We start from the raw sequence: 20,947 nt of genomic DNA, 5'->3' as shown, positions 1-20,947 counted from the left end.
TCGGCCCCGAATTTCCCCGTTTCGTTTATTGTTCCGCAGGGTTTATACTAACCAGAGCTTTCTAAGCGGAGCATAAAATACAAACAGTTATATACGTCGAGTACACGAACGTGTAAAATCTCTCTTGTTTGTGCACGGGGAGCATTCAATACCGTGATTTCTCGCACAGCATCCCTTACAACGCGTCCTCTGCATCGCTGCCTTTATTATTTACAAAATTAAATAGCGAACCAGGAAACCTTGTTACACCTGACCTTGTTATGCGGGAAGCTCCGAAATAATGTGTCGGTCGCGGACGCGATGACATCGTGCGGTTTTCAGCAGAATTTAAGTCAAGCGCAGCAGGGCCCTCGCTATACAAATTGTATAGCACAAACCGCCCAATTATTCGGCTAAATTCGGAGCCGGATTAAACGCGCAAGAAAATTACGTACGAATCCAAATACGGTTGGAAAGTCGTGACGATATGCTTTTAAAATGATTCAAACATCCGGAAAAAGCTGACAATAAACTTGTTGAATTGTTCGTAAATTTGAAGCCCGAAAATCCTAAGGATTTTCTTGGCTGAGTGAAAAACTGGAAAACGGTAGAGAATTTTCTCTTACATCGCGATCGAAATACCGACTTTGATGAAATGCTATGCACACACGAGTCTAGCTCGTACGGAATTCCAACTCCGGTTTAACACTCTTTGTTCCAATAAGTTCTTCTTAACAAGATAGCTCATTCGAGGTTTTGTTAACTGGCCGTATATATAGGCACCCATTTGCGAATAAGCGGAGCCGAAGAATTGTAGGATTGAGAAGGGAGCAGGGGAGGAAAGGGAAGGAAAGGGATTAGAGCATCTCGGGTTTCTCCAACCCTATTTTCCGGCTGTATCCTCATTCCCTGGAGTTTCACCAGCACGAGAATGTTTGAATTCGTCGTCTCTCGGGACTTTATATACACCAGGTGTAGAAACAAAAAGTCTTGCAGTCAGGAAGATTCTACTCGCTCGCTTCCAACTACTAGAAACTCCTCGACCACATCGAATTAACGTAAACCAAAGACAAGCATCGAGACAAAACGGCGCTACACAACGCTACGAGCGAATAAAGATTTCTGCTATTGACATTATTGAAGATAAACCTCGGCTAAACTTTTCAATCACTCGCAGCAACGATCCTCCGGGACGTGAATTGATAAAATAAGTTTCTTCCATTCGTAGCTTCGTTTTCAGACTTTCTATCGCAGGGCTCAAACCTACATAATTATAAAATTAATTTTTACGCGAGATTAGAATCTCGCGTTTCAACAACGTTGAAAACCTCGAATCGATTGCCCGCTTCGAATGATCGCGAATTCGCCGAACGATAAATTTATTCCGCCCCAAATGAAATGATATTTTTTTAAATAAAAATAATAATTCGAATTACGCTCGTGCTCTTTATTCATTGTCGTTTACTTATTTTTTCTTTTCTTCTTTTTTTTTTTTTAATGACGAACCTCAGGAGGAACGGAGCGAAAACCGTACGATAAGCAGAGTAGAATTCGTGCCCGGAAAAGACGACGACCGGAAACTCGTGACCTGCCGAGCCGAAAATCCGAACGTGACAGGACTCTACCTCGAGACCTTCTGGACCATCGACGTCGTGTGTGAGTAATACATTTATATAACGGTTATATGAGAGCGGAGGGCGCGAATGTCAGGGTGTGCGAGACCTCGAAAAGCGTGCCGTTTTTTCCGCTTTCAAACCTCGCATTCGCACTCATTTTTTATGTTATTTTTCGTTTTTTTTGTTTTACGACCGGGGGACAGGAGCGTTCGTGCGCATCTCGAACGAGATAACCTCCCGATTGAGTTGTGATCTTTTATATGCGTCATAAAGTACGGCGAGATGAAGATTCCCGCGCGCGTTTCTCTCAGTAACGCCGATACATCTGCGCTCTTTTTTCCTTCGGGCAATATCATCAAAACTTCGCACTAAAGTACTGTATCGCGAATCAAAGCAAGCGAACGAGAATAAAAAATATTCGTGAGAAAAAAAAACCAAGAAAACAAGCGCGTGGCAAATAAAAATGGCTCGCTTCCAAGTAAAGACATTCACGGGATCCCCCTTCGATCTATAAATAAACAAAATACCGACTATTTTCACGACCTCTTATTTCAAAAATCCCTGCTTTTATTCCAAGCGCAGAAACGAAAAGAAAATAAAAAGTCAATAATCACCATTGAAAATCAACTCTCTTTGCTCTGCTCTTTTTTTCATCACGATCTGAACGAATAAAAGTGATATTCGTAATGAAATTCATCGTTGCGTTACCAAACGATTCGTTGACTCCATCGTTACAACTTTGTTACAAATTCTTTCATTATTTTAGAGCACCAGCGATATTTATTATTCCTACCGACACGTCCAGGCTCATCTTTTATCTCCGGTTGACGAGAGCCAATCTTTTTTTCATGGCAGCATACGTTTCATTTTATGCGCCATAACGCATTATTTATTTATCGGAAGATCGCGAGGATTTTTGTCATTTTTATGAAGCAGGCGCAAGAACCGGCGACGAATATAGACGCCATGAAATTTCATGAGGAAGAGAAAAGGGAGAAAAAAGTAAAAGGGAATCCAAAGAACTTGCGGCGGCTCATTTCGAATCGGTGTTTGCCCGATTTCTCAGCGAGCCGCCCCCCGCACGGAGATTTCGACGTTTTTATTGAGTGTAAGAAAATTTATGGGACGCAGAAACATCCATCGAAGTACAGGCAAAGTTAACGGGATTTCGCTCACCCCGGTATATGAGGTGTTCGAAGCACGTGAAAAATTATGGATTTTACCGGGGCGAGAAGGACGGGAATGAAAAACGCGCGTTTGCGAGAACGCTCGCGGACTGGAAATCTTTGGATTTTGTTGGTCGAACGATTTTTCTGCGGGGCGAGATCGCTCCCAACCCAATTTGCCATACAGAATGCGCCGCGCGCTCGTTATCCTCTATTTTTTGTTCTACGCCGACGAAACGGTACATCACTTTTCTTTTTTTTTTTTATTCCCTCTATTTTTTCGCTCCCTCCACCATTCACTTCCAGTTTTCAATACAAGCCACTCAACTCGAAAGCTCCAAAGTACAGCTTTCCGAAGCGAACGACAGAAAAACACGGAGCTGCCATAGAAAAAAGGCCAAAACATTAACATGCTACGTTCAGTAGTTAGAACAATACCAACGGAATCAACGGACACGCCAATCTGCGTGTACGAAAAAAAAATTCCCAAAAGTTTTTGAGCATCGTCAAACAAATAACGGTTTTATGCCCTTTCGTTAATGCACTTTTCTCCCAACCTTCGATCCCCCCAGTCATACGCTCACAAATATCACAATTTATCAAGAGAACCTTAACGTTCCTTAGGAAAAGTCCAAAAATAATAAAGAACCCATTGAACTTTTGTTATCCTTCGAGTCCCTAACGAAAACTTACATTTCACTGCATTTATGAACTTTCTCCAGATCCACCGGTCGTATCGCTGAGTCTTGGCTCAACCCTTAATCCCGAGGACATCAAGGAAGGCGATGATGTTTATTTCGAGTGTCATATTAAAACGAATCCACCGAGATCAAGGCTCACGTGGATGCACAACGTAAGTTTCTTTTCACTAATACTTCATAAGCCTGCTAAGGAAGTTCATCCGGTAGCGAGATAGTCAAAATAAAAATTATTGCGACTTGCGTAGTCGGTCCAGTGAGTTTGGCAACGCCGCGACCTCGTAACCTGTACCGTCTAAGCAGCTGCTATTGAAAGAATTTTTCGCGCGCGCGCGCGCGCGTTCACGTCATAATCGGTGTTCAAACGTTTGGCATAATTAAAACATGGCAGAAACGCCTAAAAAACATTTTTTTCTCAATTACATCAATATTTTCTCACCCGTACTTCATATTTCATTGCAAGTCCCTAGTGCGAGTTGCGTCCATCGGAAAACATAGTTTTTTCGAAAAAAATATCATTAATTGCGACCTTTATAAGTATTGAATAGATTTCACTAAGTTGGAAGCATATTTTTCAAATATTTTTCTATCACTTAGGGAAGTTTCTGAAAAAACTGTTTGCCAGTGTCTGCAAATTTCATATATAAAGACGGGAAAATCACTGAAACCCGTAAGAGACACCGTGTTAATTTGAAGAATCCGTTTGAATTTTTTTCTCACGAACAAAGTATTCTTGGGCCTTGAAATTTTTACAGAACATTTGTTTATTATTCATTAATGTATTCAAATTATTTTATCGAAATTTCTTTGTTAATTTGATTACCAAATGAATTTCCTTGAATGACTTTTATGCTGATCCACAGTTTCCTTCCTCCAGAAGGTAATTCATTTTGGATGCTAAACCAATTGCATAATTATTGCTTCCTGCGGATATCAACATGGAAAATACATTGACAAAACGTCGCAAACGTCAAGCTCTCATATTTAGTTCGTTATCGATTAACATCTGCAAATAAGTCGTCGAAATAAGTCGATATTCGTCTGAAAAATATGTTTCCAGCGTTATTTTTAGGCTCAATTCAACCGACGTGGAGTTCACGATTGCCATGCTAATTGAAGCATTGAAAATTTCATAGGACAAAATGACATTTCGGTTACACAGGAAGCATGATAAAGCTAATTTGGCGGTAGAGCTGGCATCGAATATTAACGCGACCGTTTAAGCACGATTATCCGTGTGTGACAATGGTCTCATCAATTATCAACAAAGTTTTTTTTTCGTTCTATCCACGACGCATGCGGCTCATAAGTATCGAAAAATTTTGCCACGAGAATAGAAAAACTTACTGAAATTTTATTTCACAACTCGAATCGAAATTAGCACTTCAATGCTTCCCCGATGCTCCTCACAACGATAGAAATATATTTGGCACGATATTTCAGCGCATAGCACATCCGGAATACTCCAAAATGATGTGTGCAAAGTAAAAAAAAGTGAAAAATGAGAATGGATCGAATGTTGAGCAAATTCGCACCGAGTTCTCCAACTTTTTCTATGAAAATCGTCGGAGATTTATTTCTCTTGAGTTTTCTGTCACAATATTTCTTTTACGTGTATTCTCCTAGCAGGCACGATCGCACGTGTAAGTCCTAACAGGATAAGACACTCAGTGCCTCGCCATCACACTTTCCCTTCCGCGTAGCCCCCTCTAAGCCCTACAACGAGCCACTCTCGAGAAGAATATACGTAAGAGTAACACACACCGTAAAGCCCCAAGCAGGAGCATGAGCTCGTTGAGCTCTACGCTCTGACCTGGTGAAGGAAAAAAATAACAAGGAAACAACAAAAAAGTAAAAACACGATGCTTGGTCCGGGCAGACTCATCTAACGCGTCGTCCATCTTTGTTCGTGAAATCCACAGGATTTTCTGCGATCTTGCTCGTGTCTTGGATTATATACGGTCCCTTTCGTTTCGTGCTTCCTGAAAAATCCCAATTTTTCATTGCTATAGAAAAAGTTGGTTGCCCTCGGCGTTGCCCGAGAATAATTTAGTAGCTAGAATTACTTGAGTCGACGCATTGATTCTGAGCTCAGCCATTCAATTATCTTGAGAAACTTTGGATGAGAACGCTGTTGAAAAAAAGGCTCACGAGATTTTGGACGTCGGGTGACATTCAGAGGTGTTCACGGGCCAGCTAAATATGCAAAATTGTGAAAAGTAATAAAGTTTGAATATTCTTTACGAGTGGGATAGTGCCCCGTGTATATATGTACGTAAAAGTAACGAAAGACAGCGAGAATATGTGGAAAACTGAAAAGTTTTTGAGCTCGTGATCACCGCGTATGCTCACTCTACCGTTTTGCCGGGCGAAGAGAGCGCTGCAGATGAATATAAACTCGAAAAATGAGGATAAAACTTTTCTGATGGAAGACAAATAAAAGTGAACGCGAAAGAGCCGAGAGTTGCAAAAAGATCGTTTCACTTTAACGGCTTAATTTACCAGGTAATAGAATTCCGAGCTATAGTGATTAAGTTGTTCACTGAAATATAAAAATATGAAAGTTAAAGTAACGGTGAAAGGAGAAAAGGAAGGATGAGAAGGGGGAGCTGGGAGCTGGGGGGAGTTAAACGGGAGCGGAAGATATTTGAACAAGGGAGTAATGGACCAAGATCGGAGCCGTAAGATGGATAAGATTACTGGGGGTTAATAGTGGAGTGAGCCATCGAGTTTCTCGCTCTTGCTCTTTCCAGGATTGTACCAATATTTAAAATGATCGTTGCCAATTTTGTCGGAATCTCGTAATCGTTTGATCCCGTTTTTTTTCTCGTGCTGCATCTCACCACGAGAACGAGGAGCGAGGAGGGAAAGTGGCGAAGAAGGAGAACGTCAGAGAGACGATAAAATTAAGAATATAACAAGAATAATAGAGAAATAGTAACGCAAAAGAGAGACATAAAGGAAAATAAAGAGAAAAGGATGAGAAAGCAGGAATAACATGGAGAGAGAAAAAAGGGAGAGTGGAGCATGAAGATGGAGAGAAATAGGAAGAGGGAAAAGCGAGCGAGATAAGAGGCACGATATCATCCACGGCCTCATCTCACGATGCTCTCGTTCGGGGTATATTAAGTTTCACCACCCTTCTTCGGTTAATCCGCCTAACTCGCATCCCCCAATTCCTCCTTCTCCTCGTCTCTATCCGCACTCGTAACCTCCGCTCGCCATTTTAGCATCCCTTATAGCCGATCCTCGTAGCAGCTCCCTCTACTTTTATCCCCCGGTCTTTCATGGAGTCTCGGAGTTTTGGCGGTGCTGTGTAAAGGTAGCTGCGTACTATAAACTTCTAGCAAACAAAAGGACGCAGTCTGCGTAAGATTGGAGCTTGGAAAGACGTGAGTTGAGTTCTTATGCTCGCTACCGAGCGGTGCACCAGCTCCGGAAGCCAGAAGGGCCTGAGACCCGACTTTCAACGTGCTCCGTCATCGCGGATGCTCCCTTTCGACGGAGCCGCCTTCGCAATCTCAGCTTGGTACAAGACCGTGTGAAAATCGTAGAGCTCGACTCGTGCCCACCTCGATCCGTTTCATCGCGATCTTTCGCCTGCTTAGGATGTACAGATAGCAAGAAGGATAAGGAAAAGAGCAGAGGACAATCCCGTTGGCGTGGATGCAGAGAATGGCTCTCCCCTTGAGATATACTGCCAATGTGGCGAGTCCACGAGCAAGAGATAGAGAGAAAGTGCAATGAAGAAAGCACCACTAAGAAAGAATGAGCCAAGGCGAGGGAGGAGAGAGAGAGAGAGAGAGAGAGAGAGGAGAAAACCGTGGAAGATGATACATGTATAGTCGCGTAGCAGCTGCTACTCTCGCGATTCACAGATTTGCGACGAAATTGCATCTTAAAAATATGATCCGACTTCATTTCGCTCTTGGGACGAGACGTGCAATGGCCTTATCCCTCTCTCTCTCTCTCTCCCTTCTGCCATTTCTTCTTGCTTCCTTTCTTCGCCCTATACCTGCGACGAATCGCATGTGCACGCCGGCTCTCGCCTCTGTTTCTCGTACTATCTCAGCCTCGAGTTATCTCCAAAACCGGAATCTTTGAGGCCATTATATTTTTCGCGTACGCTTATTATTTCCATTGAGTTCCGGCAAAACGAACTTTTATTCGATATTTAAGCAATGAAAGGAAGCGTCGTAACCGGCTTCTCGTACAAACGGAATGCTCGTAGACAAAAGAAGGGGAACGAGGCCAGCATCGCTCAAAAAAGCCTCAACGATCAGCAGATGGTTACAGCACTCCGGAATAAAAATACTCGTAATCATGTTCTTAAGTAGTTATACGTACTTGGCGAAGTTTACTTCCCCTCGAAACTTCGAAACGAATTGAAGTTTTGATAACACCCTCGTAAACCAGCGGAAGAAAACTTGGCGGAGCATTCGTATCTCGCATTCGTTGCGAGATATGTGTCGGTTGAAGAGAAACATCGACTCAACAGCGGTCGCGGTGATTTAATTGATCGCTAGCTTCGTCCAACAAAATCATTTCTCCGCTGTTCTCCGCTATTTCGAGCCTTTTGAAAGCTCGGTTAAGTAATGACACGTAGAATTCTTGGAAGATCAATCGAATAGATAACGTTGTCGGTATCGGAGTTCAAATAAAGAGGAAGCCTCTGCACCCGAGGGATGAATCTCGCAAATATCATCTCAATTTTGTTTCTCAACAGCGATGGAGATATTGAAATGTACGTTGCCGGAGGATAAAGAACGCGAAAACTTTTCTCACGATTTTTTATCGCTGGTCACCGCGACCCCTTAACCAGATGGATATCGAAGGCGCGCGTACGCTCAACGAAAATAAACACTCTTCGGAAATAAAGCGAACTTGCACCGAAATCGGTCCAAGTACCGAGGGAAATTTTCCGATAATATCGAGTGCTCCCTCTTACCGTGTCTGAATTTTTTTCCATAGCTCCGAGCCACCATCGAAGCCCGGACTATTCGTTTCTTGTACATCTCGATATTTCTCTTCGTGTTCGTGTTTTCTCGCTCACCCTCCTCTCCTTATTCTCGAATCAAACAACGTGGAGAATGCTCCTGCATCCGGTAATATATCACGATTTTCCATGAAAACAGTTCGCCATAGCTCGCGGGCTTTTGCTGCGAATACGTCGGGCACCGGGACGGGGCGAACCGTTCGATACTCCAGTTGGGATGGGAGGATGAGCTGTCAGAAGAGATTCCATATTTCACTGTACGCAGACCATCGGGAAACGCTCTTCTCCGCTATCTGCCCCCTCTAACCTTGCCGTCGAGCCTTTTGTACGTACATTACGCCATTTAATAAGTCCGCGTATGTATACAGAGTGTCCTACAAATCGTGCGAATCACTCGCACAGTGTGAATCTCGACTCGAGAGGAGCACGGGATGCGTTGGCTTGTCTTGCGATGTATTTTCTATGAGACGACGATCGATCGACGATCGTCCACCCGGTGGGACTTGGATATTAACAAGAATCGAGAACCGTCGCTGTACCTTCAATTGCGCTCCAACTACGACGGAACCCAAACGAAGTGCAATTATTTCTTGACTGATTTCGAAAGTTCGTATCGCGTAAGGAAGGCAGCCATCGCGCGGTCGTACCTCTGCCTCTGACAACTGACTTTTAGAATTGGACCGACCTGTACATAACTTTTCAATAACGCACCGCATGTGCCCTCTGATGTACGAAAGATAGTAATTACTGTTGGGTCCAGAAGGTATACAACGCTCTTCTCACAGTACTCTCGTACCGTGTATGTGCTTCATCACTTTACGGTGTTCTCCCTCCATTTTGGGTGTTCATTATTCTTGTCAGCGAGTTGAAACCGCTCGGAGCCAATCCACCTAGTCGCGGAAATCTCTGTAATTATGAGGTAGACGCGGATGAGTAGTCTCGTGAATGAGCAGCGAAAGTTGTTAATTTTGTGCGAAACAGAGTTACTTTCGTATTTTCCGTATTAAATTTTCGTATTTTCGCAATTTTCTTATCCGAAACGGCATCCTCGAAGTAGGGACCGTTCACCGGTCCACCCTTCGGTCATCCGGAAGGAAAAATTCGATCTGGCAACATGTGCGAAGAGTTTGGAAAATGCAGAGGGTCTTACAGCGATAAAATTATCGAAAGTTTCCTCGCTCGAGGAGGATGAGCAGCGCAACGTCTCTCGGCGACGAGTGGACCAGCCCTCACGGCTCGACGAGCATTTTTCTATCGCAACGAGGCTTCTCGTTAATCCGCGTGACGAGCTTCGAATGCCAGTCGCGTAAAATCTTTCGCCGGGCGTGAATTATTTCCTGAGAAGGAAAAAAAAGAATTCTTCGAGAGGGAAGTTTCAGATGCTGGAAAGGATGTCGTATATGTGGACCCGAGTGTGCCAGAGTTGTGCGGTAAGAGATGCTATAAATCCAATGTGGGCGAGTCCGAGAGTGTACGCTTCGCGAGAAAGACAGAATGAGAAAAGAGCGAGAGAGAGAGCTTGTGTGAAAAGCACGTCGGAGACACTTTCAGAATAAAACGCGAAAAACCGAGTCCAAGGAAAAAGGACTAGGAAAAAAAAGGAACCGCGAGACTCAGGAAAAATAGAGGACAATGTAACTACAAAAGTATGCGGCACAGATACGAGAAATTTCACGTGACTATGCGCGCTCGTTCAAAAAAATGGCTATATTCCAAACTTTTCTCTTCATAACAAGTTGGAACGATATCATGCGGCTATTACGTTATAAAATTTCATCGGCTACGCTCCATTGAGGATTGAGAACGCCTTTAGAAAAATGATGGCAAATCGATGAGCTGCGGAGACAAATTTTTTCGCACGAATGGATAGTCGGTGCATCGCGGAGTGTGTGCTGAGCCTTCTAGTCAGATGCCTCGACTCCTGGTGAATCGAGAGACGAGAAACAATAATCAATCGTAATGATCAACACTGATTGGACAGGAAGGACGCACGCCCGTTCTTCTAATCGAAATATACGAGCCGAGCCGAAAAAAGCTCTCAAACTGCAGCACAAAACTCGAAGTAACGGAAAAGAGTTTCGGTACTGAAAATGACTGCGTGCAGCAGGTGGAACAGTAGATTGGATAAAGTCGAAGGAGTTTGCCAGCAAGAGGAAGAATCAAACGTTGAGAATGAGCGCCGGGGCAGAGGCTAAAGGAGAGGAAGCTGATGCAAAAGAGAGAGAGAGAGAGAGAGAGAGAGAGAGAGAGAGAGAGAGAGAGAGAGAGAGAGAAGAGAAGTTGGATGGGAACGGAAAGATTGGAGGGTCGGCACAATACTTGATACTTCCTTCTGCCTTATCGCTGGCTCACCCTACGAGGGACAGCACGAGAGAGGACGGAACGAGGCTATACTTATTTTCGTTCGACTCTAAAAGTTTGAAGAGTCCGCGGTTTGAAAGAAAGACAAGAGAAAATGAAGGAACAGTGGCCAGTCATGGGACAAAGACGCGCCCATGGCTCGAGCTATTTGTGGGCGAGCAGTGGATCGAAAGAGAAAAACAATACGACGCGTGTGTGTGTGTGAGCGGAAGGAGTGGATGAGAGGAGAATGTAGAAAAAGCTCTCGTGGGCCGTCGAGAATGAGGGGTGGAAAAAAAGCACAGACTCTTGAAATTCCTCAGTGAAGCTCCGCGCCGCGACGGAGAAAAACTCGAAGAATCCGAAATGAACGAAGCGTCTCGCTATTACACTATGGATTCGAGAGCTTTTCTGCGGATTCCCTCGCTCTCACTATCTCATTTCTTCGGTGTCATCGTACCGCGGTTCCCTTTGACCGTGCCGGCCAGAACGAGAGACGGAGCCAGCCCGAGCCCCGGAGAAAGAGAACGAACAGACTATACTCTCGGGGAATTCCAGGACACGAGCAATTTCATCGGTCCTCCAGGTGATAGTCGGTGCGCACAGGATTCGTGTGTCGAATCGTTCAGACTCGGAATCCCGGAAGCAAGGGTTTTTCGAAACGTCCGAGTGGAATTTCACTCCAATCTCGCAAGAGACCTCTCTGTTGCCTCATTCCGGAAGTCACTCGCCTTTCTTTTACTAGCGACCGTTTTCTCCGTAGCTCCGTTCAAACGGAACTAAACCGTGGAACAATTTAAAACGCATTACAAATGTTGCGCACGAAAAGCTCGAAATAATCATTATCGATTTTGGTCCCGTTGCGCTCGAAACTCTTCTCGATAAAGTTATCTTCGGAAAAGAAAAAAAAAAAAAAAAACATACTTTTTTTACCGATAATCACTCGTTCCGCTTCGGAATCTTCTTATGCCCGATCGAACAACACGATTTTTTAGGGAACGTGTCGAAACATTTGTTTTTCTCAATTCGACACGCGCACGATGCACCGAAATATCGTTTCGGAAAATAAGCTTCGATGGAAATCGTCCTCGACGTTATTTTCTTATTCGGAAGGGCCGGTCCGTGACAACGAATGAGAATTGTAAAAAGTACGTATGTAGAGAAAAATCGAGGAGGCCACATCGGGTCCTGGAAAAGTCTAGCGTAATCCTCGATTTTCCAATGCTCGGCAAAAATTTCAACGAGAATTTCGAGCCCAAATACGAAAACATCAACAGGGATAGTAGAAACTGGTCCGGGGAACGTGACATCGTGATGTCGAGATGCGAGATACGTGTGCAGCCCGAGCAGAGACCTTGTCCCGGAAGAATTCCTTCTGGAGTTTCGACGCGCTTTCAAGGGAGAGCGTCGAACGAGTCCCACGAGAACGGGGAATGGACGCGCGGGCTCTTCGGAAGCACAACGAAAAATGGCCGAGTTCTAGATTTCTTATTTACTTTTTTGTCTCGTTTCAAACGGCGGTGTCCAATTCTCGTAGCTACAAAACTGGAGCGCGTTATAATTAATAATAGCTTCGCTCGCACATTTATACGAATCGATAATGAACAATCATTTGCGTGAGTTTTCCACGGTGAATGGGGATTTTCAATGAACTGCTTTTATTCTTTTTCAAATTTTAAACGCTTCTCAAAACTCTGGCTTTAAAATGTTTCTCAATCCGATTGACTTTTTCAGTTTTACGGCACGTCTTTTTTCCCGGAGCGAGATCGCACTCGACTCCTGTCTCAGTTACGCCGCAAAACGGGGGTAATCGAAGGTAAACCCGGGGATTTAACCCAGAGGGCTTAACCTTATGCTAAACGAGCAGTAACCGGCCTTTCCCGTCGCTCCGCAAACCCTCCACGAAAACCTTCCACCTCTTCGCCCTGGCCCTCCGCGCTCGTCCTCGACCCCCGGTCCTCTCCCTTATCTCACGTAGATTACAATCCAAGTTTAATCGAGTCGTCCTGTTAATAGCCAAAAACCACGTAACCCCTGTGAAAATCTTGGTACCCGTGCGGCGTGTAAAACGATTCTGAGAACGAGAAAAATCTACTTTTCTCTAATTCGAGCAATCCACTACGGAACTCTTGGGTTCCCCTTCCTCATAATCGTTATCAAACATCTGGAGCGTTTGTGGCATCGAAAAATATGTGCGCGCGTTCCGAACGACGAGTCCGATGACTCCAAAAAAATTGTTCCCACTGAGCAGAATCACGGGGACCGTTTAATTGCGTAGCACTCACCGATTTTAGTGAATTGTTGGAAAGACAGTACCGAGAGCGATCGACACGAAATAATTCAACCGAAGAATTGAAAGAACGAATCGACTCCGAGGCAAAAAAATGTCTCAAAACTGTCTTTCAATTGGGACCCTCCCGTCTTTGTCCTCCGCTCCTTCCGTCCCGGTCCGAACGTTATTTCCCGTTCAATTCTCTCCTCTTTCTCTCGCCGTCTTCGTTCCCTCCGGATATGCCGATGACCCCGTTTCAAATCGATTTCGAATGGCCTGCTTCTCGGCTGGCTAAGAGTGGGTGGAGGCGGGGCGGTGGCGATGGTTACAGGAGAATGGCTTTCCCACCGTTATCGGAAGATGCCAAGCGAAGTCAGGCGAGAAAGCTTCGACGACAACGCCGAATCTCTTAGCTCCGAATCGAAGGGTCGCGGTACAAAGGTGCACGGACTCGTATAAATCAAAAAAATCTCAAGGGTGAGAGCACCCTCGCACCGTTCATCTCAGTCTGATGGAAAAGAGTAGATCGCGAAAGTCGTGTATAAGGAGAAGTACCGATGAAACGAAAGTTCTCAAAAAGAAAACCTCTTTGCCACTCTGTATTAATACCGCGGGAGAAAAAAAAACCGAACTCAAACATAAACCAGGAAAAAGAAAGAGCGACTCTGAGATATTGAAGATAAGAAAAAAACGAAGAATAAAAAATCACATTTCCCCGAAAAATTCTGCGATCGCTCCATCACACTTTCGCTTTTCCCAGCGCATGTCAAGTGTCAAGCTGCGACGGATAAAAATAACAATCGTCCTCCGTGGCAATGGAGAAAGGAAACTTAAAAAGTTGATGCAATCGGAGCAAATTTCCATGTCGCAATCACAACATACGAGCGAACGAGCAGGGAAGCGTGTCTGACTACGCGACGAGTTTCACTACTTAAAAGTAGTAGAAATCCCAACGAAATTATAATGAAGCCGATGTGTTTACACGAGGACGCTTACATCGCGAGCCCAGTTGAAAACGAGCCTGATTTATCGCACATCCCTATCACGAAGTTACACAGTCGAGGAGCAGTCCGAGAGAGGCAGGGGGGCGGGGATCCCGAGGGGTGGAGCTCACGAATACAGATACGAGTACAACTCTTCGTTGGCTATTATAAAGTAACGACAGAGGTTTCGCTCCGTATATACAAAATTATTGCTCGCACAAGTACGACACGTTTGCTTAATATACAATTATAATTGACCGTAATAAATAAAGTTCAAACCCCGCGTACAACTATGAACGTATCGTGTTACACGGGTCGCTATCTACGTATGGGCATTTCCGTTTCGAGTCGAACATTTTTCATGGCTCTGATAGCATCGAAATTCTGCAGGGATGTTAAAAAATTATTACGAGAACAATTTTCAATAGTTTTTTCTCTGTCAGCGAGCATTAAAACGAAAAAACGAGTGCACCGCGAAAACGAATCGTGTCAAAAGGTTTCTTGGCCAATGTTCGACACAAAGTTATTCAAATCACGCAACAAATTCTGGTCGTTGCATCGAAAATTCGGTTTCAGTATTTAGTGAAAATTTCTAGCACTCCCCTTTCAGTTGCTGGGAATAAATAATTTTGGCGAAAGCAAAATACGATTTCGTAGTCAATAAAAAACGTTGGTTTCCGGTGTGAGAATTATTGAAAATTGCACACTAAAATAGTGCCGTTTACGCACGTCGCATCTTCGATCCTCGTAGATCTCGAAAGACAACACGAGTGCGGTTACATTTAGAATACCGAATGAAGAAAAATCCCGTTAGTACGAAACGACCGGGGGCGGAGGCGTGATCGGGCGCATGGGAAGGCTCGTGATTCCAGGCACGCTAATATAATGTTTTATGGTCAGAGAAACAGAGCACCCGTACTTACAAGTTCGTTAGCGTTAATAAAGCAAGAGGTTGGTAAAGCGTCGTCCGACGTCGAGCAGAGAAATGATCGTTGAACTCCGCTGCGACGAACTCCCCCATTCGAAGGAGCGGCTTTAAGAAGAGATGAAACGTCAGCGAGCTACTTTCAATGGGATCATAATATTTCTACGAAACGTCGTTTTCTCCTCTCGCCACATTTCCGATAAAATCCAATATAGCACATCGAGCAATTGCGAATATTATATTCATATGTGCATGTATATATTTACGTATCAATCTTGGGGATCTCGCTGTTTCAGGGTGATATACTGACTCACAATCAGTCAGCGAGAATCATACAGTCGAATCAGAGCCTCGTATTGCAGAGCGTGACTCGTGGGAGCGCCGGATTTTACGTTTGCTCCGCCACGAATGCACTCGGTGAAACTCGAAGCGAGCCACTCCATCTACGTGTTAAATGTGAGTTCATATACCTATACGTGCCTATATATTTGTATGTTTACATGCACACGCGTGTGCATACAGCCCCGTTACAAAGACCAATAGAACGACTTTACGAACGAGCCGAGCGAATACATATCGAGTCCGGTATAATCTGCGGGGAATTTGCATGCAGTGTACGCGAGCCGATTGATTTTTGTCAATTTTCCAACATGGCGAATGTCAACGCCATTATATAGAGTATGTATTTTCGGTATGAGTGAATATAAATATATATTTGTGTTTATACGGATGGAGTCTGTGTGCGTATGTGTGTGTGTGTGTGTGTGTGTGCTGCTGGCGCAAAATTGTGCGAACGTTCGATTTGACCCTTTACCCGAATCCACTCTCGATCCATCTCACTCCGGTGCTCGATTTGTTGTGCGCGAAAAAGTCATTTCGTTCTATCGAGCTTAACCGTTATCGTGTTTGCAATACCGATTTTATCTCGCCGCATCGTCACAGGCGCCTCGGAATTATGAATTTTATTAGCGAATCATCATTTTAATCGTTATACAGTGACGAGTGTCGTTGTTAAGGCGACGTTAAAGTGGCCTGTGCAAATATTCATTTCTTATGATATTTAAAAATCGGGTCTTTCGACTCTCGTTATCATGAGCGGTAGCCCACAAACGGTTCTTCCAACGCGGTTATTTCACGTGAATTTAATCGAATGTTTTCAACCGCGAACACGCGTGGGGTTTATTTGTCGATGGACTTTCGTGTCCTTGTCGAATAAAACTATCCCGAAACAGTTTAGGGTGTATTTTATAAAAACGTAAATTTCAATTGAGGTTGAGAGTTTCGAGCTTGAAGGTATGGAAATAAATCGAACAGGGCATTTTTATTCATCACAAAAGAGCAGGCCATTCGGCTAGTAAACATATGTGCCATGCCGTTACACGCGTGTCCCCCGATGTGATTCGTGAGTGGCATACTCGAAATAGAAAATTTTTCAAAGTTCCAAACACGTAGAAAGCGCAGTGTCGATGAGAAACATGAGACGAAATATTTTCCGCTGCATTTACGGTCTACTTTGAAATCAGAAAGTTTCGTCGAGTCGAACTAGCAACGGATGCGGAGAGTCAAATATACAGACGGATCCTGAGAACGTCGAGTATACGTAACTAAGACGAGTTGACACGATAATTTAACTTGTCGGAGATATTTTTATTCACTTCTTTAGTCAGTATTTTCGCGCACATGCAGCTTCGCTAATTAACGATACGACTCTCTCTCTCTCTCTCTCTCTCTCTCGGTTCTTCCTTTTTTCCCGAGATCCCGAAAGACCAACTTCGCTTTGAAAAATGATCGACTTCGTTCTCCCCGCGCCGCAAACATTTCGCTACACGTATTTTTTCTTCTCCTATTATTTGTGACGTTTACTACGCCCGCGAGAGTTGTTTGGGAAGGAAAAAAAGATGGACGGAGTTCGATATCGCCGGTCCTCAGGTGAAGTTTCTTCAACACGAATAAAAAGGAAGAGGGTGTTTGATATCTCTGTTTATGTATATATAACTGTTCATACGTCTTTAAGTAAAACGTATACACGGATGTGGATGAGTAAATATGTATATAGAGACGACGTATGTATATATGAGGCTACGAAGCAAGGAAAGGAGAAGCAAGAGTCCAAAGCGCAGATAGTATACTTTCGAACTTTTATATATATCCGACCTCCGCACTTTCCACACACTCGATCCTTGTCGTGAATATTTCAAACGTACTTAAGATTCGTCTACATTTTTTATATCCAATTCTCGGGTTATATCGCTCGTCCATGAACCACCCGCAAGAGCCGGAAGAAAAACGTTGCTCGAATATTTGCTCACTGCGTATATCGGACAAAGCCCAAAGCAAATCATTGGCTACACTTTGACAGACGAAAAGATCCGTTGAGGTTTATCAATTTCACTTGGAAGAAAAAGCTTATTAAATTATATGTCTACGAGCTTCCCTCGCTTTTTCTTAAGGTCAAACGATATTTTATTGCTTACCGTTCAATAAGATACTGGGCAAAATTCTCATATAAATTGCTGCTTTTATTACACGCTCAATTTTCTTTAAAGCCTTGTGTACGCACTTGCAGCGGGCGAAAAAACGTGAATTTCTTGATTTTTTTTCGACAAGAAAATAAATGTTTATTGAAAAACTTTGAACGTTATTCATCAGTACATATGTTCATGTACTTGGACAATTTTTTTCATGAAAAAATTTGTCAAAATGGCGCAACTCCAGCTGTGTTCCAGTAGCAGCTTTTCTTGAGCATCAGCTACGGTGGACATGATAACTAAAAAACTATGTTGATCCAATCCATACCTTATTTATTATAATAATATAGCTTGGGCCTGGACGGAGGATTTCTAAAAATTTTGATTTAAAAAAAATTGTGACAAATGGTGGTTAACGAAAAATTCATTTTTTGGGGTGCTAAATTTTCGGTTTTTTTGTTACAATTTTTTTTACAACAAATTACGAAATCCTTCGTCCAGGCCCTGGCTATTATTATAATAAATAAGTGCTATAAATTTCGTATGGATCGGATTAATAGTTTTTTAGTAATCGTGTCCCCCGCAAAGGTATTTTTCAAAAAAGACGGTTCTGAGATAATCGCACTTAAAGATTCAAGTATTAGACGACCTCGCGCACCGCGGGCGCTCGATTGAAGTACCCATAGCTACGAATTTAATGCTCCGATCTTAATGAAATTTCGTGAGAATATTCTCCAGACGTTATACTTGAAAAACATCCAATGAAAATATTTTCGATTTTTCCGCCCATCACAAGTGCACATTAAATATTCTTTGGTTTTGAATTACCTTCAAATTCGTTATTCTTTTCGAATGATCAATGAATTTAAAACACTATATTTGAACAAAGTTTATTTACACGCCCGTGGAAAATGAGTTTAAAACTTCTCGTGAAACCGCACAAACATGGTTCGAATCATGGGCTTCGTTCTAGTGGAAGATTCATCGTAACCGGCGTTCAACGATTTATTATTGAAAAGCATCCAGCTGAACGTTTTTTTTTTTTTTATCGAACAGATTTATCGAGATGGGAAAAAGCTTCAATATTGTTACTATGCGATTAAAAAGTGCAATACCAGCTTGACTGATGGAAATTTTTAACAAAATTACTGCTGGAATCTGATTCAAAAATTCATTCGGTAATTGCTCGATCGACTTACAATCAGGATAAATTGGATTGAAATAATAATGAGAATGTACGATTGATGTTGAATGGGAGGATCGGATGAGACGGTTTGAAAAAATGAAAATTTTCCGAGTTTTCTCGTTTGGTTTGCAGCCCGAATCGATCGATACTTCGAATATGAAAGATCTCAAGTAATAATTACCGTTTCACAGTCTCGCCGATGTGCAAGGAAGATCGAATTATAGTGGTGGGAGCATCGCGCGGCGAGTCCCTCAACATAAGCTGCAAAGTTGAGGCGGATCCACCGGTGCGAAACTTTCGTTGGAAATTCAACAACAGCGGGGAGACGCTCGAAGTGTCCCCGAGGAGGTTCACAATACCGTCACCAGGCGAGCCGGACGGGGTTAGCGTATTGAAATACACGCCGGCCACCGAGCTCGATTATGGCACACTTTCGTGCTGGGCGAACAACGAGATTGGCACACAATCGAGACCGTGTCTCTTCCAGATCGTTGCAGCCGGTGAGATATATTTCATGTTATTTCACGAATAGAGTGCCTCGGAAGCAGAGCGGACCGTTGAGGACCCTCGAGCGGATTAAAAAAAGTGCCGAAAAACTGCAAAATCGTTTTTTTGCGTTCTTTCATCGCCTACAAATGAAGCGAATCTCCCTTTTGCATTCAATATCACTGGAAACATTCCGAAGCATAATTAAAGCTAACTTGCTCACGAGACCAGCTTTTTAGCTGGCCTCGCGAGTGAAAATCCCGGCAACTATGATATCCCGGACTCGTTTGTAACTTTCGTCATGTACGCGAATACCGTAAATTCTGGCGAACGCGCACGTTTCCGAGGCGCTTATTAGTATATAGCGGATAAAATCAACTAAATATCAAACAAACGTGAACATTCTGCTATTTAGCGAGAGTATCTACCCAAAGAGATATGAGCCTGGCGTTCCGTTGTCCGTTCAAAACTCCATCCGCGTACGTTTTACATATCAGCATCATATTTTCGCTTGAGTAACGTCGAAACTTTCGAGTTTAAAATGTTACTATTGAAATCTCGAGAGCAGAAGCTCCGGAGAAAATAGCGCGTGCATGCGCAGCGCTATTAACAGTAGCTTGACTACACCGGATATTTAATTCCCGAGGAAGGGTCGATTCTTTGAAAACGTGATTTCGGAGGTTTCGCAAATTTCATACTCGGACGCATTGGCAAATGAGCAGGTAACAATGAATACCGTTAAATACAAGGTAATAACGAAAAATTTTACGAATACGAAAACTCCGGATACGAAACTTCATCAAATATTTCGATGGTGGAACCTATGCAGACGCGAGTTCGAGCCAAGAGATTTTGGCTTTAAGAGGATTTCCAGCTTCCGCGAGAAACAGTCCAAAATGCATACAGCATCCCATCAAATGCGAATATTCGATCGGTAATCAAATGAAACCAGAGGAAAGTTGAATCGCAGGAGTCGGTTAAAATAGAGAAAGGAGCGAGAGGAACTGAAAATTATTAATACGCTGTTCAGACCTCACACGATGTCGTTTCCACTGGTTCGTGTACGCTCGCTATGGAACAATAATCATCGTTCCAAATACAATTGGATAATTAATGTACTTAATATTACAGAGCGTACAGGAAAAACGGATAGGGAGGCGAAATTTGAAATACAATATATCTCGTCGGTGCTGGGCGCTCGTTGTCCGTGCAACTCTTAAAACAATGTATGAATTAATGATTCGAGCATTTTCCAATAACTCGGTACAATCGGGACGGGCCTGGCATTTATTATTGCACACGTGAATATAGGGGATCGATGAATCATTTATTACGAGGAGGAATAACGACGACTCACGACCAAGCTTGAAGCGCTCTATTATCGTTCGAATGAATAAATAACTGAAATGAGCCATTTCGCCAGGAGCCGGATCGGAGAGCTATTTCGGAACGCTCGCTGCTGGTCACTGAAAGATGGAGAAAATTTCGTTAATTGTTACGGACTCGATAGATTTCGTATAAACTATTTATTTATTGTCCGAATTCGGGGGAACTGCATCAACGAGGGATTTCATTATTTTAATCGATCCGGCAGTATCTCGGCACGAGATTTCGTTGAACCGTATCTTTGATCCGGATGACGCGGGGCTGCAGAAAATTCAGCCAAATTTAGTCGACGATTATCGGAGGTTATTATATCCTCCGCGGTAAAATGCTCATATTAGAGAGAAGCTGATGAGAAAAAAGGGAATGAGAAAATGAGGAAAGTTGAGAGGAAAAAAGGTGGAAGAAATGATGAAGTGATCGAATGCGGAACTGGAAAAAATGATCGG

At 43.3% G+C, this 20,947-nt stretch overlaps 1 protein-coding gene across 3 annotated transcripts in view; it reads left to right on the top strand.

Annotated features, from left to right (window-relative positions):
* The window catches only part of LOC122409898 (hemicentin-1-like), a 192,635-nt gene that overhangs the window by 157,854 nt on the left and 13,834 nt on the right, over positions 1 to 20,947 (top strand). For all 3 annotated transcript variants that reach the window (XM_043417793.1, XM_043417792.1, XM_043417794.1), the window contains 4 exons: positions 1,491 to 1,635; positions 3,484 to 3,614; positions 15,272 to 15,431; positions 18,821 to 19,129. In XM_043417793.1, the coding sequence (XP_043273728.1) occupies positions 1,491 to 1,635; positions 3,484 to 3,614; positions 15,272 to 15,431; positions 18,821 to 19,129 (745 nt within the window). The remainder of the gene's footprint in view (positions 1 to 1,490; positions 1,636 to 3,483; positions 3,615 to 15,271; positions 15,432 to 18,820; positions 19,130 to 20,947) is intronic.

Source organism: Venturia canescens, chromosome 4, assembly GCF_019457755.1.
Source record: "Venturia canescens isolate UGA chromosome 4, ASM1945775v1, whole genome shotgun sequence".
Taxonomy (NCBI): Eukaryota; Metazoa; Arthropoda; class Insecta; order Hymenoptera; family Ichneumonidae; genus Venturia; species Venturia canescens.
Note: the sequence above shows the minus strand (reverse complement) of the source record. Positions and strands in the feature narration are given on the sequence as shown.